The sequence below is a fragment of the Pistacia vera genome, unplaced genomic scaffold, assembly GCF_008641045.1.
Source record: "Pistacia vera cultivar Batoury unplaced genomic scaffold, PisVer_v2 Contig250, whole genome shotgun sequence".
Taxonomy (NCBI): Eukaryota; Viridiplantae; Streptophyta; class Magnoliopsida; order Sapindales; family Anacardiaceae; genus Pistacia; species Pistacia vera.
In genome coordinates this window covers 1,515,752-1,534,641 of record NW_022196058.1, presented here as the reverse complement: position 1 = coordinate 1,534,641, position 18,890 = coordinate 1,515,752, and the positions used below count along the sequence as shown (strand labels likewise).

General features: G+C 34.7%; 2 protein-coding genes across 5 annotated transcripts; one reads left to right on the top strand and one right to left on the bottom strand.

Moving 5' to 3' along the window:
- The first annotated feature begins 1,576 nt into the window (after positions 1-1,576).
- Positions 1,577-8,068, top strand: LOC116132372 (phosphoglycerate mutase-like protein 1). 4 transcript variants are annotated; one of them, XM_031418014.1, is made up of 10 exons: positions 1,577-1,767; positions 3,237-3,298; positions 3,453-3,560; positions 3,653-3,732; positions 4,264-4,426; positions 6,524-6,598; positions 6,687-6,775; positions 7,371-7,490; positions 7,632-7,676; positions 7,762-8,068. In XM_031418014.1, exons 1-10 carry the CDS (start codon positions 1,590-1,592, stop codon positions 7,886-7,888), a joined length of 1,047 nt encoding a protein of 348 aa, XP_031273874.1. In that variant the 5' UTR covers positions 1,577-1,589; the 3' UTR covers positions 7,889-8,068. The 4 variants fall into 4 exon arrangements, with proteins under 4 accessions (XP_031273874.1, XP_031273873.1, XP_031273875.1 ...); XM_031418013.1 differs by having other exon boundaries at positions 3,231-3,298; XM_031418015.1 differs by lacking the exon at positions 7,632-7,676 and having other exon boundaries at positions 3,231-3,298; positions 7,733-7,855.
- A 3,162-nt stretch (positions 8,069-11,230) lies between these two features.
- LOC116132379 (vacuolar fusion protein MON1 homolog) lies at positions 11,231-17,981 on the bottom strand. The gene is made up of 14 exons (XM_031418032.1): positions 17,412-17,981; positions 16,696-16,775; positions 16,496-16,567; positions 16,320-16,359; positions 15,879-15,980; positions 15,575-15,696; positions 14,595-14,727; positions 14,371-14,462; positions 13,598-13,679; positions 13,089-13,153; positions 12,557-12,856; positions 12,379-12,470; positions 11,739-11,803; positions 11,231-11,402 (listed from the first exon to the last, which is right to left on the bottom strand). Exons 1-14 carry the CDS (start codon positions 17,775-17,777, stop codon positions 11,307-11,309), a joined length of 1,707 nt encoding a protein of 568 aa, XP_031273892.1. The 5' UTR covers positions 17,778-17,981; the 3' UTR covers positions 11,231-11,306.
- Positions 17,982-18,890: the final 909 nt, after the last annotated feature.

Genomic DNA, 18,890 nt, shown 5'->3' with positions numbered 1-18,890 from the left:
AGTTCGAGCTGAGTTGAACTTGTTAGACAAATGGTGCCATGAACTTGGTTCCCTCTGTTATAATCGTTACAGTCTTTTAAATCATACTATTGTTATTCCATTATAAAAGTTTTGACTCTTGTATTGTTTATACTTTTAGTATCTGGTTTGAAATTTCTGTCATAGATCCATGCAGATATATCTCTGCTTCAGGCCAGAACTTCACCTTTTTGTTCAGGGCCGTCTTTAGAACATTTGTGACCCTAGGCAGGAGTTATTTTGGGGCCCTCTAATGATATAAGCATATATTAAATTTTTTTTTTTTTTTTTTTTTTGGCCTTTTGAGATAAAAAATCACTAGGAGAGGTGGACAGCAATCGGCAAGCTAACAAGGTTAGGTTGGTGGGGGGTTTTGGAGAGTAGATGTTGGAGAAGTGATGGGTGGTGAAATGGGCGATTTCTAATGCCAAGATTGATAAGAAAAGGCTTGAGAAGTCACGGCCCAAAAGGTATCGATGGTCGGCGATTGGCAAAATAAACGGATAAGGTATGATAGGGGTTTTGCTGAGAGGGCTGATGGGAGGAAGATGCTGGTGTCGAGAAAGGCCAACAATGTCGGATACATGCCAAAAATGCTGGAAATGGCTGTTGTGTGGTGGAGTTGGGTTGCGAGATTCAGCAAAAATTAGTCAAATCGAGGGCTATCAAGGTTGGGAAATGATAAAATGATGATTTCGGTCGATTTTGGTGAGAAAATTGATCGGAACCAAAATTGACCGAAATCAACTCCAAACCACTAGCGGCAGAAGAGGGCTGGAGATGATTTATGTGAATGTAAAATTTTGGGATTGAATTAGGGGTGAGTAATTTAAGATATGTAAATGACTATTTTAGTCTTCCATTGTTAAAAGAGATTTAATGTGTTAATTTAGAGGTATAAACTAGAATATATATAACTAGAGGTACAAACTTGCTATTTTGTTAAACTTTGGGTGGAAATATATGTAAAAAGTTTATAATAAATTTAGGTTTTTTTTTATTTTTTTGGGGGAGGGTCTTGGCTTAGATGAGAAATTATAAACTATTTTCATTTTAGTAAGATATTCAAAAAAAAAAAAATTTATAAAAAATTGGGGCCCCATTTTTTTGGCGCCCGAGGCAGGTGCCTCACATGTTTGGCCCTTAAGCCGGCCCTGTTTCTGTCGTGGAAAAATGTTGAAGCTAGTCTCTGAAATAGAGAGGCTTTGCCTCCATGCTTTGGTCTTGGGTCGATGACTAGGCTAAATTTCTTGCAGTAACTTCTCATTTTCAGTATGCGGTATGTTTTAGGATTATTATTTTATATTTGTAAGTTCATTCATCCACAAAGAAACTATACATTTTGCCCGTGCCAAACCCCTCCAGATTTTAAGCTGATTTGGGAATCGGCACCTATAATGTATTTACGTTCAATCTAATTAACTACTTATGTTTAGAGACTTTTAAAGTTTTCTTAATTAATTAAAAAAACTTTACTTTTGTCAAATGACTGATATACCCTTCCAGCGGCATGAAAATATCCTTACAAATCCTTGGAGTCTAAGCGCCAAATGAATAGACAGAAAGCATCAATGACAGCATTAGCAAATTGTCCAACCAGTTATTATCACAAAAATAAATTTATAACTCTAACATTCTCTTCTTCTTCTTCTTCTTCTTCTTCTGTAATTTTAAACAGATCCTTCAAGTCAACAGCTTTTACTTCTCGATCCCCTCTCTCTCTTCGCTGCTTCTCCTCTCCTCACCCTGGTACTTTTACCCATTTCTCATACCTCCTTTTTCTGTTCAGTTTTACTTCATTTTACCTTTGTCTCGTAATCTCCATGTTTATATTACTGTTTGATGTTCTCTTCTTGAATTTTTTTTTTTTTTTTGATGTTTTGTGTTGTTATTTGATCTGGGTTGCTGTGCTTTCGTTGATTTAGAGTCGGATAAGTTGTTTTGGGCTATGATTTCGTTTGTTTCCATGTGGGTTTTTCTGAAGACTTAGATTCTTTTGATTCGATGAACGATGGTTTTGATTGAGGTTCGTTGTGGAGTTTTATATATATATATCAATGCTAGTTTTACAAAGATAAATATAAAGGGGCATCCAAAGATAATCTCACCCTTGATTTTGATGATTTTTCTCTCTTTTTCTGTTTTTTCTTTGTTTTTTTTTCTTCTTACCGACGTCACTTTGTAACTCTTGTATGGGTGTTTAGCATTTTTCATAAATACATATATAATTTTTTTTTTTTTTTTATTACCGAAATCTATGGGAGGAGGTCAGATGGTGGTTACCCTTGATTTTGATGATTTCTCTCTCTTTTTCCGTTTTTTCTGTGTTTTTTTCTTCTTGCTGGCCTCAATTTGTAACCCTCTTTGTATGGGTGTTTAGCATTTTTCATATATATATAATTTTTTTTTTTTTTAATTAACGAAATTTATGGGAGGAGGTCAGATGGTGGTTTGATTATGTGGGTGTGATGAAGTTTGAGATTATTCGAATATTGAAGCTTGTTAATCTTTTTGAGTAGTTCTGTAGCTGGTCGTGCTGGTGTCTCGGATTCGGATATACTTGTTTGTTATTTGTGTTTTTCTGCTTTAGTCATGGTTTCGAGCAATAAATTGGATATGAAAATCTCTGTAATGTACTTAGGGTTACTCAAATGGAAGTTAGATAAAAGTACAACCAAAAGATTTTTAATGGAAGTTTTTAAGAACAAGAATTCATTGGTACAAGGGACATCAAGAATTTTCAGCACCTTTACTGATGCTTTATGTTTTATTGTTATATGATTAAATTATTCTTCTGAATCAGTAGTTGTGAAAGTGCTTAATGTCGGATGTATATGTGAGATGAAAAGTGATTAGCTATAAGGGTATTGAAGATATGTGAAGTGGATATTAATAATGTTGTTAAGGTTCTAATTGGAAACAATATGACATCTCCTCCCTCAATAAGCCATGAAATTGGGTTGGTGGCTGACAGAGTGATGTTGTAGCCTGTAGGTCCAATCAATGTTCATGAGTGTCATTTGCCTGGCAACAAAACAACACATTAGCAATTGATAGTGATGCGTAAAAGATATAGTTTAGAAGTGCATTACTAAACGTTTTAATATGTCATGACTCCTGAGTTATAATTATAAGAGAATGAAGAATCTTCACCTGTTAAAGATATATATATTTTATGCTTTCTATAGACAGCTAATATTCATGCGTTTTAGTTGAAGATATGGATGGTGGTGCTGGTATAAGTTTGTATCCGTCGCATCGCTGCAAGACTCTTTATCTGGTTGGTATCTCTCTTGTTTTTCAATTGATATACAATATCCATCGTGGATTTGAAGCTGCTACATATTTGGCTTGAAGGATGTTCAAGATTGCCTTCTTTCTTGGCTTTTGCTCGCAAACCAAGGCATTGTGGTCTTATGAAACGATACATCCAGGTGAGGCATGCACAAGGAATTCACAATGTTGACGGAGATAAGAACTTCAAAGCATATATGTCTCCTGAATATTTTGATGCACATCTAACCCAACTTGGCTGGCAGCAGGTCGGTTGCTGGTCATTTCCATTTTCATAAGTAGAGTAGTTGAAAGAAAAGCATTGGCTACATTTTGTGAATTTTTTTTGCAATTGATGCAGGTTGACAATCTGCGTAAGCATGTCCATGAAACTGGGCTCTCAAAGCGGATTGATTTAGTAATTGTTTCTCCTTTGCTTAGGTATTTCTGCCATACTTTCTTGTGGATATCTATTTTCTGACTTAGTATTAAAGTGTTTCTAACTGGCTTGCATAGGACCTTAAATAAGACAAAGTCGACTTGTAGGGTTGAAAGTGGAAAGTGTTGTTCATTTTATTGTTGTACTATTTTTTATTTTTGACAAAGAATAATGTGTGACTCTTAATCGTATTTTCACCCATCTATTTAACACTTGAAATTGATAACTTAATACTATGGGTTCAGGGGTGTTATTTTCTACGATTGTGTTCTTTGAACTCATCGTTTTGTTTTCTCCAAAAGATTTCAGCTCAGGATTATCAAGTATTTTTCCACCAAACGTAGAATTTAAACCTTCAAGTTGCACAAATTAGATTTCAGCTCTCGTTTTGGTTGTTTCACTAAACAGATTTTGTTGAATGTACTATTCTGGATGCTACTTTTAATCTGTTCCACTTTTTAATTTGTTTAGTTCATTTGCTATAACATTTAAATTTTCTCTACACTAAGTTGTAAATACTGTGATGTTTTTAGGACACTGCAAACAGCTGTTGGAGTTTTTGGTGGTGAGGGCTATGAGGATCGGATGGATGTAGTACCACTAATGGTGGCAAATGCTGGAAACAGTGGCCGTGCTGCAATTTCAAGTCTAAACTGCCCACCAGTCATTGCGGTAGAACTTTGTCGAGAACATTTGGTATGTCTTGCACTACTATCTTTCTCAAGATTGTGCATAATTACTTGTAACTTGTAAGCAATGATAACATCCTGTTGAGAAAGATTGTTGTTGAGCTGGATAGTTAGTTCTTTTAAGGTGTGTAAAGAAAATAGTTATTTCTTTTGTCAGCAAAATGTAGAATTAATTTTAGCTCTTCATTCCTTTTTCATCTTATTAGTTGCTTTGAATGTTTAAATAGTCAATAGCTATTGTAATGTCCAATTTTCCCCCATATAGTGAAAGATTAACAGCCAGTTCTTCCTCTACTGAAAGGACTTAGCGTACCTCATTGGGAGGACAGCAGAAATCCTGGCCTTCTACACGAACAAAACTATCTTTTCAATGTATTATGCACTAAAGGCTTGTTTGGGCTGATAAATCTTTGCAGAAAGTCTGTTAAATTGGGTTGTTAAAAATTTTTTGTTAGTGAGAGAGAAGTGAACTTACAGCAATCTTTTAACTGTTTCTCAAAAGTGTCATTTCATGTAAAGGTTCAGGGGTTTTCAGAAACATATTGGAGATTTGCTTTTTGGTACATGTCTCCCAGAGGATGATTCATTGCAAATGTAATGAATCATACCATGTTGTAACCTGTGTTTTAGCTATTCAGCATCATATATGTGCCATAGTGGCTAAGCATGAGTGCAATAATAACAATTAAGAGAACATTTAATGATATGCTTGCTATGTCCTTGTGACTTTAAAAATTGTGTTTTTCAATACCTTCAAGGGCTGGACATGCAAATTCTTACCACGAAGTATAAAATGGCTGGTAAATTCAATTTAGTTCAGTGACCTGAGTGCTTGGTTGAGTGGTCAATCCTGAGCCCTTGCTTTTAACCAAGAAGTTTGGGACTGCCTGTTTTGAATATTGTATCTTGTGAGTTTTTTGAGTATCAAGGTTGTAAGACTTGGCCATGGTCTCCAGCTAAAAACTCTTGTGAATCCACATGAAAGTTCAGTGGATTTTGGATATTGAAAGAAGAATACAATGTATTCTGGTTGAAGAAACACATAAATATGAAAATATGTAACCTTTTTCTTTTCTTTTTTTTTTTTTTTTTCCTTAATCATCTTGTTACCAAAAGTTAATGATAGAAGATTCCTTGCCACTCTAGCTTGTGGAAAATTGGTGTGATGTGATCTCTGCTTTACATGGCTTTGTTTGTCTATTCCTTAATTGCCAAATTCTAATTAATTTCAGATTTATCCTTGTGCAAGGAAAGCTAAAGCATATCATAAATGCTGGTGCTAATCTAGCTTCAAGTTTGTAGTTTGATTCTGGGAAACTTGGTGCCAATTATTTTTTGTTCTGCAATTGTAGAAACTCAGTTTACTTTTGTTTGAAGTTTCACTATTTGTTTGCCATATTAGGAAATTCCCAACCATCCAATCCACATACTTTTGCTGGAGTATTTCAGCTCCTGAGCTAGTGGTGTCAATTTAGCAATTTTTTTTTTCCTCAGTTGCTTTGCTATGTTATGAAATCCTTGTGTTTGGTTGTATTGCTGTCAGAAAGTTGTTTTATCTTGGTGTAAAAGATTATTTGTTGAGTATTTAATTGAAATTGTAAAACAAGAACAATGACAAAGAATATATGAATTAGAATAAAAGAAGGAACAAAGGTAGGAAGCAATAAGAATAAGTAACAGGAGAAAACAACTAGATAAAATGTGCTATGTGGCTCATAATCAACCTTGAAGCTGAAACCCTTTTTTAATCATAAGTCTTCGTCATGGAAACACAAAGAATTCAGCTTTTTCTATTGAATTAAAACCTAATAAGTCGTAACCCTTTGGTTTACTTTGACAGTTTAAGTTGTAGGGTCTATTAGTAATCTACATTTTCAAACCTGGTACCCACTGCTAGAAAAGGGCAAAATTAGCCAAATAATATTCTGATATAATAGTGTGAACAGTGTGCGTATAACATGTTCAGCAACTTGAATATTTCTTCTGACTAAAAGTAAAACAGTATTTATCTAAAATCTGGCAGTTTCAAACTAAAACTATTTGGAGGCTGAGGCAACTACTACTGGCATTTGTACTTACTGTTTCTTATTGTTACTTATTGCAGGGAGTTCATCCTTGTGATAAGAGGAGAAACATCAGTGACTATCAGTTCCTCTTTCCTGCCGTTGATTTTTCCCTGGCAAGTATTTAGATTCTAAGATACACCTAGAAAAATCTAGTTGGTTTCTCAGGTACTCTGTTGGATAACTTTTGACTCTTCTGCTCAGATAGAAAGTGATGAAGATGTATGGTGGAAGGCCAATGTTAGAGAGACAAAGGAAGAAGTTGCTGCCAGGGGATTGAAATTCATGAACTGGTAATACCCCGTTCTCCGGTGCATGGGGCTCTGGCTCAGAACCTCATGTACAAATATAACTTACAGAGACTGTTAACTGTGAACTTTATCAAAACCTTTTGTGTGAAATTTGGTCCTTCAGGATAATTCCCAAATATTTTATGTGTTGATTTTTGTTAAATATATAGCTGTAGACATTGTGATTGATAAAGTGGGATGGTCCTTCTATGTTATTATTGTTTTTGACATCTTAAGTTTTATCATTGTCTTCTTTTTGCTAATGTTAGTTACAACTTTTCAAAAGCAAGAAGATCATTCTAATGGATCACTTCCTCTTTTGAACTACTAGTTTTAGTCTTTGTTTGCATTTATGTACATCTCATCATCCAGTACATTCACCATTGAATTTTCTATTAGAAGCTGCATGATTTTGTTAATTGGGAATCATGTCAAGTGACGATTATTACCAATAAGTATGGAAAATTACAATCTCGTGGCTGATTATATGGTATAAGTTGTATAGTTTATTCTCATATAAAAGTTACTACATGCATTGAGATGATTTATTTGATGTGAATCCGTCTAGGCCTTAATCTTTCTCCTCCCTGCTTTGCAGGTTGTGGACACGTAAAGAGAAAGAGATAGCAATTGTCACCCATAGTGGATTCTTGTTTCACACATTAACTGCATTTGGAAATGACTGTCACCCTTCTGTGAAGGCAGAAATATGCAAACAGTAAGCTATACTGTTCCTCATTCGTGCATGTGTAATCTCGTTGCATCTTGCATGTCAACAAAATTGTTATTTTCTTCAGTCATGTACGTTTGTGTTTTAGACTCTTGCGCATGAAATGACATTTTTGACATGCACTTGCAGTTTTGCTAATTGTGAGCTTCGCTCCATGGTCATCGTTGACAGAAGGTTTGTGCAATTATTGTTTTTACGGCTAAAACAATATCTTGTTTTGTTGAGTTCAGGTTCTCATTAGTTCAATTTTTTTCTCCAGTATGACTGGGTCGGACCCCTCAACGGTAAATTATCCAGGAAAGTTTCCTTCTGGGTTGGATCTTCCCAGTGATGTCGCGGATAAGAAGCTGGAGAAAGAAGAAACCAGTTCAAATTCAGTAGAGTAGTCACTAGTGAAGGAAATGGGTATTCTTAATATACTAATCGCATTGTTGGAAACTCTGGCTTCTTTTCTCTGCATACAGTAATGTTGTTTTAAAAAACTTATGTTTGCATGAAGATCTTGGTTGCAATTTGAATCTGGAAGACATAAAACCAACTATATTTGAAGTTTTAATTCTGGTGAATATGATCCTTGGATCATTATATTTTACATAAAAGCACGATTAGGTGCATATTTGAAAGAATAATGCTACATTTACACTACTCTTTTATACTATTTTCATTACATCATGATGTGGTATATACCACAATCACATAAATTTTTAATTATTATGAATTTTTAATATTATAATAAAATTTGTGTGGTTGTAGCATATGTCACATCATGATGTAATGAAAATGGTATAAAAGAGTGATGTGAATGTAGCATTATTCTATTTGAAAAGTTTTAGTACGTGAAGCATATACATCATATCATTTATAATAATATCCAATGTTTTAATAACCAAACCCAGCAAAATTGTGAGGTCTCAGGTTGACCAGTTTAAGTGGTTTGACTCGCTGCCAAAAGTTTAAAATTCGGTAAATACATCTTTAAAAATAAAGTTAAGTCTCAATTAGTTTAAAATTTAACAAACACATCTTGAATACAAATCGGTGGTTGACTAGTTGGTGGCAACGACTCCTAAAACGTAAGCCCAATTTTCCTTGAGCCATTCCCCAAAAAATCTATCTAATATTTGATCGAAATCGGTTCGATTTTGGTTAGATCTCACCACCGTTAGCGTCGACAACCCTTTTCATCACTACGAAAAGTCTCTTCAGTCTTTTGACCAAAACTCATCTCATCCTACTCCTGTTCATTTCGCCAATTGCTAGTAAAAGGCGGTTGTTGTCGCTACGAGTTTTTTTCGATTTTTGGTTGATTTACTAACTGGAAATCATCTTCCTCATCATTGCACTCAACAGCTCTTCCTCTTCAAAAGCTCTAACATCTTAATCTTCAATCGTTCGTCAATAACCATTTCAATTTCTAAGGTTTTCAGTGAATAGGAAAATTGCTAACCTGACTTGGTGAAAGTTCTGATTCAACCAATCGGGACAGGTCAGGTTTTAAAACATTGATAATATCTCACCAAATGCAAGGTTATTTTCTCGTTACTTGATTTATATCTCAAGATGATGCATTTAGGAAACCAAGCTTGGATGTAGTCTTGCAAATAATAGGATAAATGTTAAAACTTGAAATGGGAAACTAGAATTGCATATTCCATAGCCACTTTCTATCATATGGTAAATAAAATGTTTATCAATTTCAGTTATAAGAAGTTCATTATTGTTATGCCTAAAAAATCAAGGCTGACGTAAGCTTATATTAGTAAACATCAATCAAAGTTCAAGAAGGCTTTGCATCGTTTAGGAGCTACTACGTNCCTTTTCTCTCTTTTTTCAAGGGTTTTTATACAATCAAATTATAATTGTTGCCGGAGAAATTTTAGGGATGACATGATTTTGGGAGGTTGATCTCACGATTCTTGGCATGGTTTATAGGTCGAAACTATAGGGATTGTTTGGTTGAGAGGATAAATTAGTTAGTATGTTATATGGATTACTAAATTATCATTCTTTTTAAATATTAATATAATATTATTTAATAATAATAATTTATTATTATTTTTTGAATAATTTCTTTTAACCCTTATATTTGAAATTCTGCTAAAATAACACAACCATATAAAACCTTAATTTGTAGCAAAATCACCCCCACCCACCCCAAACTACTGTCGACAGCCAACCACCACTGCCAGTCGTTGCTAGCAGTTGACGAAATGGCACACGAATGGCCGTATATGGTCGGTCGTGAGCCAACAAAGCCATTTCCAACCCTGAATCACAAATCCATGGCTATTTCACAGCCAAAGATGTGGCCATTTCAGGCCGTGAAATGGTAGTCATTTCATGGCCATATCTACGACCGTTTCATGACCTTTTCACAGCCATATCTTTGTCCATGAAACGGCTAGATCTAACTGTTTCTATCCATGGATTTGACCGGCTAGATCCCACCGGTCTTGCACCATTACGGCGATTGACACCGACGGTCAGCGGTGGTCTTAGGTGGTTGGGAGTATTTTGTTAATTTTTAAACTTTTTGTGGCTCGAGTGTTTAAATAATTTCTCAAATGTATGGGGGCAGGGCAAATTGTTATTTGGTAGATATTTAAGAACAATTGTGTCCGAAATGATATTTAATTAAAGACAAAATAAGTATAAAAATTAAATTACTTGGTAATGTTTTAATCCTAGGGGTGGGGGAGGGTATCGGATTATCCCCACATTACTAACAGTAAACACTATTTACAATAAAAAAATCCTGTAATATTTTATTACTTGTAAACCAAACACGAAAATCTTATAAAATAAACGAAAATTAAGCCCCACCAAAAATATTAAATTTTTTGAAAATTGAAGGAAAAAAAAAAAAAAAAAAAAACTTCAGCCCGACATTTCGTAGACGTGTAAACAAGTCAATCCATGGAATCAGAAACCAAACATATTAGTCTAACAACGCCGCCGCATTATTCCACGATATGCTCAGCTCAGCCGAAGTTGACTTCTTAGGAAAATTACAAGAAAACTCAATGTAAGTTGTACATATTAATGAATCTCAGATTCTCAAAAATTGCATAATGAGGTTGAATTCAAATAAAAAATAAGTCTTTGAGAAAGGTAATGGAATGGTATAATTACAGCATTTTCCCACGAATTGTACGCGGGACGGGACACGTTAATCACGTCACCATTCTCTAATTTATAAAATTCCCCTGCATATCTTAAAAAATTAAAAAATTAAAAAATATTTTATTTAAAAAAGAAAGGCTTGATTCTGTTCTGGTGTATTATGGACTGGGGAGGTTTCACTTAACACTTAAGACTCTACACTGCAACTGCGATTAAATCTTTAAAGGCCCGCAAACCATTGAGGAACCAATAAAAGGGCATAAAGAACAAAATAGTCATTCATGATAGTGTAACAATAAAAACATTATCCAACCTCTTTAATACTTGCACATTCACCTTTGATGCTGTGCACACACAGGTCAACGACTTCATGTCAGTTTCCCACATCACTAAATCCAAATTTTAAATGTAATTTTCAACTGTTTGGATTGTGGCAGGCCTTGTCTATCGATTCAGATATTTACTAGTAAAATACTGCCTAACTTTAATTAGTGTACATATCAACGACTACTTTTAGAGGTTATCAATTGGACAAAAACCTTAAGAAGGTAATCATACAAACAAGTAACTAATTATAGCCATCATGCAGTTGTAGCGGAGTGGGAAAAAAAAAAATTATATGAGCTTTTATTAAATAAACAAAACTAGGGTACATGCTGTGTAACAGAATAATTTGGGATATCACCATGAAAAGGGGCTTGCTCCCTGCAAAAATATCTCATTTTCCACATCCTTCACCCACTGACAAACCCGGTTGCAAGTCTTTATAGCCGAAGCCTGCACATTCAGTTCCACAAAAATTTGTTACATACCCGATAAAATGAACCACAACAGACATTGCAGATTTACCCTGCCAAACTAGCTTAATTGATGCATATCTATGAAGGATAAAGGTAAAGAAAGTCTTTCAAGGTTTACAGATATCAACAAGTTAATTACCGTATCAAAAATATAGTTTCCCAAGTAAAATTGCCTTGACCAGTAATTATCCATGAAGACTTCAATAATTACACTTTTCACAGAGATAACTCATTTTGAAGATATTAGAGCTAAACTTCTTTACAAGTTATAACTAGAAAAGAAATCTTTCATCTGCATGATCAAAAAGCAAACCTTATCTGCAAGTGGATCAAAGGCTGCATAAAGTTCAAAATCCTGCGTGACCCAGCAAAGAAGAACTGCCACATGAAAGCAATTGTATAAATTCAACAGTAAAGCCTTCCGATCAAGCATGCATATATATGAACAAGTAATGTTATTCAATCAAAAGAAGAAATTAAGTTAGCAACGTTGCAAAAGAGGATCCATCAACAAAAGTCCAATCTTGAATACAGCAGAAACTTCATAGTATTTGGTCCCGGAAAATATTGCTTATGTCTATGAATTAGCTACAAAGCTTCAACTGTAAATGATCAAAAGAAATACCCAGGTCCATCAAACCATAAACACTAATGGCTTCAACTTGTAAATGTATGAAATGAGAACCTCTGAAAGGCATTTATTTCTGTGGGATGAGAGCACAAAATTTTCAAACAACTTGGCATCATTTTCTGTTCTACCATGAAGTTCATTTTCCATAAAATCCCAAAATTTCTTGGTTTGAGATGCCATTTATTGTGTGTAAACTTTGTAAAAAATTGTGAGATAAGAAGAATAGCCTGTGCAAAATGAAAAAAACTGCTCAAGCAGATAATTAGATGTATCCTGAAATTTTAAGATGTAATCTAAAATAAAGAAGAGAGGAAACTTTTACCATAGTTTTCATCTCTTCTAAACTGAGTTTTGTGGGGCCCAATGTCTTTATCATGCATGGAAGAGTAAAGTTTTTGGTAAGCTCTATACAATCTGCAAGCAAGAAACTAGTTATCCAACAGACAATAAAAACCAAAACTAATAATGCTAAAAGATCTGAGAAATGATTAAGCAATTACCTTTTCTGCTGTTGAGGACTGCTAATTGGTGGTGAGAACTCAGAAGACGCATACTGATCCAGATATATACTGCGATAAATAAAATGCCAAAGTCCAGAAGGACCACCAATACCAAAAACTGATTCACTAAACCCTTCATGAGAATCTGTTAAAAGCCTCTGTTGGCTCAAATGATGAGATATCGAAGAACGAGGCAGTGGATCAATAGGCAAATCCTCGACCCGCATTCCCCCTTCTAAGATGGATCTCTGAACTTCACTAAGAACATTTGACTTCACAAGGACACTTTCAATACGAATCCTATAAAAGATTTAAGTCAAATGTCTCCGGATAATATCTATTTGCTACAATCATGAGCTCATTAAGGTTTTTTTATTTTCTTTTTGGGCATGTGGGTATTTGGATACCAACCATATCACAATCACAAGGTTACAACAGACAAAAACTATAATTGATCAAAGAAGTTGAAAGTTGAAACACATATCTCTATATCCACAAATACTACTTATTAGATTTCAACAGCAATGTTTACCTGCAATCCTTAAGATGATAAAAGGCATCCGAACTAGTAGTAAGCAACATCAGGTATGTGTCCACCTGTCATAAGAACATGAAATTGCCAAATAAATTCTTCTCTTGTTATGATAACACACTGATAATGCCAATGATGAATATGGGATGTGAAAAAGATAATTAAAGAGGAGAAATTCAGAGATATTCCATTTTCTTGCTCTCTTGTACGCTTCGGTTTCTAAAAAGTTCAAGAGATATTCCCTTTTTCCCAATCTAGTTGGGATGCTGCAGTGGTTTCATTAGATGTTTTGCTGTTTATATTTTAGCTGTTTAGTTTCAGTGGACTCCTTGTCTACACTTTTTGTTAATTTGCTTTAAGTACTATAAATTTCAGTTTTTTCTCCACCAGTAGGACGAAAAAGAAGAAGAAGAAAATAAAAGACAAAACCATTCCTCCAACAATCACAGACAAAACTTTAAGTGGTGGAATTGTATGAGATTAAATTTTGTGATTCTTGTCTCACTCACGTCAAAATAATGGACATAAGCATATAAAAATGCCATGGGATTATATCTTGGCAGGCAAATTGGTGAGAAAGATTCAGATGTCCTGCAAAAATCCAGAAAACCAAGTAAGACTCAACACCACAAAGAAATTCAGAAATCGCAAACATTAAGTCCAAGCCAACAGAATACAAGGATAATTCCAATTGTGAATATTCTAGTCCCTAATTTTATAAATATGTAAAGAATGTTACAACTTTTAAGCTAATCAACTGTAATATATAGCTGACAAGGATCACATGGAACTAGACCGATCGTTATGAGATAGGCTGACGCCAATCAAGTTTTCCATACAAGGTCAGTAAGAAAGAAAAGAAGATGTGCAATTAAGAGAAAATTAATAATTTTGACTTTCTTTTTAATTTTTATAAAGAAGGCATGCTAAAGCACATCACATGACAGGAAAAATAAAGAATATACTCATAAAAAAATTAACTTCAATAGAAATGTCACATCCTACTCATGAAATTAATATTACTTAACAAGCATCCATGAAATAAGTTCATTCATCAACAGCATAATCAGATAGAGAGCCAACATTATCAACTGCCAAGCTTAAACTGCCAGCATTATTTCTATAGCAACACATGGAAAGTATTTCCAAATAAACAAGTCAATATATAGCAGAGCCCAAAGACTTCTCCTTAGAGTCCATAGTCATTTTATACTTTCACAACACCCATGCCAAGTTAATCAACAAAAGATGATGCAAGACTCATCAAAGTCAATCTATTTACCTGAATGATTCTGAAGACATAACAAAGTTGGAAAGAAGTAGCATATCATCAGGATGAAGAGAGGCTTTTTGTGCACCAACAAGACTCACAACCTGGAATTTAACTCCAAGTGAGAAAATACCATTGGCATCAAAAGATTATAGACTTAAAGATCAATGAGACCTTAAAAATTGAAGTGCTTACAAAGAAAGAGAGAGACCAAAGAGCAATGAGGGGGATTTTACCTTGTATTTACACATTAGCAATGCAAACAGGACACCTGAATCAGCAACATCTTGCAATATAGCACCAGCAGCTTGCCTTGTTGCATAAGCGAGGGGGAGACAAGTATATGCATGAAGGAAGGAGGCTGGATTCCTAACAAGGAAGAAATGGTTGGCTAATTCAACAGTGTCATCCAACTTACAATCATGAAAGGTGAAGTATGGGTATTCCAAAGTGCAATTAGTTATAGGAACATACGGAGTTGTATACAAACATATATGAAAAAATTTAGGTATTGAAATCATTAAGTTCTTAAAATTCGAGCTAAAGGTAAGTGACTAGTTGTTAGCTTTGATTTCTACATTTTCTTAAGCCAGCGACCATTGTCCGCACATTGAACTTCAGAAAGTCCACAAACACACACACATATATTTATGGGCTTCTTCTTCGTATTCTCAGCAACTAGATCTAGACTACCACTACCTAATCTCCGAAGTTTTGATTTATTCTGAAACCCTAACTAGGTTTTCAAGCATAAACCCTAAAATCAGCAATCCCAAAATTATCACTCTCACTATTTACTACCTAGGAATAGCATCTATCGATTTGGCTTATTTTATATATATCAGCCCCAAAACCATACCTTACCACTATACCTTTATAGTATAATACCCCTAAATCAAAGCATAAGAAATTCAAGATAAGTGCCAGACAGAAACAGCCTAACCTGGAATATTTAACCGTTACACCATTTTAAATCCTAAATTCTTTATTTATTTATTTTTGGTGCTCAATTTAAACAAATAAGCAACCACACCCAGCTGACTGAAAAAATTCTGCTGAATTAGAGAGATTTCAACAACTTTTGTCCTATAAAATAGAGAAAAGAGGTAATTGAACGAAGATAGAAAAAAAAAAATAAGGAAACCCACAAAGGGGTAAAAAAAAAAAAAAGGTCAAAACAAATATAAACATTCACAAAAAGGTCAGAGAAACAAACCAGCTGAAAGAATGAATGAGTGATGAGAAGACAACATCCGTTCCTCCAAGCAGGGGTGTCATATCAAACTTTGGGTTCTTCTCGAAGCATCTGTTTACGGACTTTGTTAAAATAAGTATCATCTGCATTGATACCATATCAATCAAATGACAGTGGAACAATCAAAATGATTCTGGTTTATTAAAACTGTACTGGCCTAATAATGTAAAGGGTAATTAACAAAGTAAATCACAATCTGTTGGTACAGCAACAGGTAAAACACAGCTGCCAGAAATCAAAATTCTAAGCGGGAGATTGTAATAACCTGGCCATATAGAAGCTCTAATTGTCCCCTTAATGATTCATAAGGCTCTTCTGTGCAGCTAATGCAAACTAAGTAGATTGGTCCCTTCACAAGAAAGATTACCTGGACACACAGAAATGTCAACCCAATCTAAGTCAACAGATTCAAAAAATCAAGACTTCACTCTCTAAATGAGAATTATAACATCAGCAAACTCATGCAGAACCACAAGGCATAAAGAAAAGACATTTAAGCTAACCATTACATTGCATCTTGCCATTGTTGCTTTCTTGGAATTTAGGATGACAAAATACATTTCAAAATACTCAATTTAAATGTTATATTAGCAAGGAAACAAAAACACAGTTTTTATCAGAACCCAAGAAACAAAGATTTATTAGAACGTTAAGAGCTTGAAGTAAAAATTTAAATCAGCTAGAAGAAGTGAAAACTCAAAAACACCTGATGCTTCCCTGCCTTAACCAATTTGACACGATCACCACTGAAAAACAGTAAAGCAATTAATGGAGGTAAGTACTAAAATTCAGTAATACAACTGCTAAGAAAGATTACCCTGAGAACAGATACATGCTTCATTGTGAATTCATTAAAATAAAGCAACAGATGCAGCCACATACCCATTCTCCACAAAGGAAATAATTGCTTGTAATGTTGCTGAAAAGCCCGCTAGCTTATGTTCATCTCCATATCTGGAAGTCAATGAAAGATGCAATGAAAAACTGAAACAGATACTAAAACATTTTCCTCCACTGTGAATCAAGATGGATGCAACTTGAGCACTACAGAATGCTGAATTTCATAAGCACAAGAGACAAACCTGGAATATATTGGTTTCCCAGAGTGACTCAAAATGAAAAAGTGTTTCTTTCTCTTTCTCCATGATATGGAAGCATCATCCTGCACTTTATTTATAAATCAAACAGGATATAACATTGAAAAATATACTCATAAACAGAAGATTAGTACTATACGATCCTTCTACTCGTCTCAACTTCACTCTTTATAGAGCTTGAACTCCATAACTATTTGCTAATGTGCAATTCCCATAGCTCTCTTGGGTGTGTGTGTGTAGTCTTCAAATGTTAAAAGTACACTGCCTGCTAGACACATTGCTAAATTTTTATCTAGAAACATTACACTTGTGGACACTATACAGGAATACTGGAACTCTTTAAGGACAATAGCACATCTCATCACATTGAGCATCAAACTTGTAACATTTAAAAAAAAAATGCCAACAATAAACTGACAATGTTCAATATACTAATTGCCCGGTCCATTACATTAAGCATCAAACTTTCAACATCTTAAACAAAATGTAAAAATTTTCATATTCAATGAAACAATAACTTCCCACAATGCACTACACAAACAAGAAATCTCCCACTCTTGGTCCATCATTTCCTGTCATTGAGAAATCAATTGCAAGACCTTCTCCACACTCAGTTGGACAGCAAATTCTCCAACAATTTACAAAATCAAAATTCAACACATTCCAAATCAACAAAGCACAACCAAAACCGACTGACTCACCTCATCAACGTGGCGTTTACCAGGCACCCAAGCGGCCTGAGAATCGTGAACTCCATCACCAAAACCATCATCATTCCTCACTTCCTGTATTTCATCCTCATCAATTCTCGAATTACTCGTCTCGCTACTGCTCCCTCTCTCTCCCGCATACCCACTACTGCTAGCACTGGAAGACCCATCCGCCTCCACTTCTACCTCAGAACTCTTCCTCCCCCACGCCAATTCACTATTCTCATTCACTGATCCATTACCGTTGGATTCGGTCAATATTACTGACGCCAATGACAACTCGTCTTCGATTGGTTTAGGGCTAGGGTTAGGGTTGAGTTCGTCATCTGAGGATGGTGCTGATGAAGAGGAGGACATTGAATTTGAAATTGGATTCAATTTGGGGCCTGCTGTAAATGAAAGTTTAGATTTTTATGGAATCTTCTGACGATGACTAGGTTTAAGTGGGAAATAGTTTAGAGGTCCATGCCCAGCCTACCAGTCGTCGCTTGGTTGTTTAATTTCTCTCTGTGCGTAAAATTTGCGTTGCGAGAGACGACGAGCTTCTGACCAGTAGGTGCAGCTTAGCGAGCAACCGACTCCGGGTTGATTCGTTTTGATTCTGGATTTTGAGCCTTGTAATTTTGGGCCACAAATTCATGGGCTTTTACTTCTAAGGAATAAGGATTGTTTTACTTTCTGATATATTTTGGGTTATATCTTTGAGCCTTTTCCTGGAGATGGAGATCAAACCATTAGCTTAATTTGAATCCACCATGTAGTTTTGTCCACTTCCATCCTTTGGATATGATTGAGGGTCGTGGGAGTTTTTTTTCCATTGTTTTTTTTTGGGTTTTTAATTATACTGATTTTAAAGTATTTTAAAATTATTATTTGTCAGATTTTTTTATGCACTAATTTTGACTGGCTCGAAAACACCCATAACTAGTATAGTGTATTTTTTAGGGGTTTATAAAACACTCCAAATTGGGGCGTTTTGATTGGTTTTAAAATTTTATTCCACAAATATCCTATCCACTATAAAACTATCTCAATTATATCAAAAAAAAAAAATTAATCATAAAAAAAATATTAAAATCTCATTTCTAGATGCTTTCTTAGAGAAGTGGAATTACAATTTTTCAATCATTCCAGATGCTGCAAAGAATGATGAAGAAGGATAAGAAGACTTTATCACATTTGAAGTTATAAAATACTAATAAGTAGAAAACAAATAAAGAACTCTTACCTTATAATTGAAAAAACAAAACTCCCAAGTACTTGTTAGAGTTAGGGTATTTTTATAGGCATATATGTAAATTTATCATTTTAAAAAACTGTTAGAACCGCTGGAAAATAAACTTCCAAGCAGAGGTTGGATGTTTTAAAAACCGCTACTAAAAACCCCTTAAAACCGCTATGATGGTCTACCCTCAAAACCGCTACGATGGTTTACCCTCATACTTGCTACCATAAAACACCCAAGCAAAC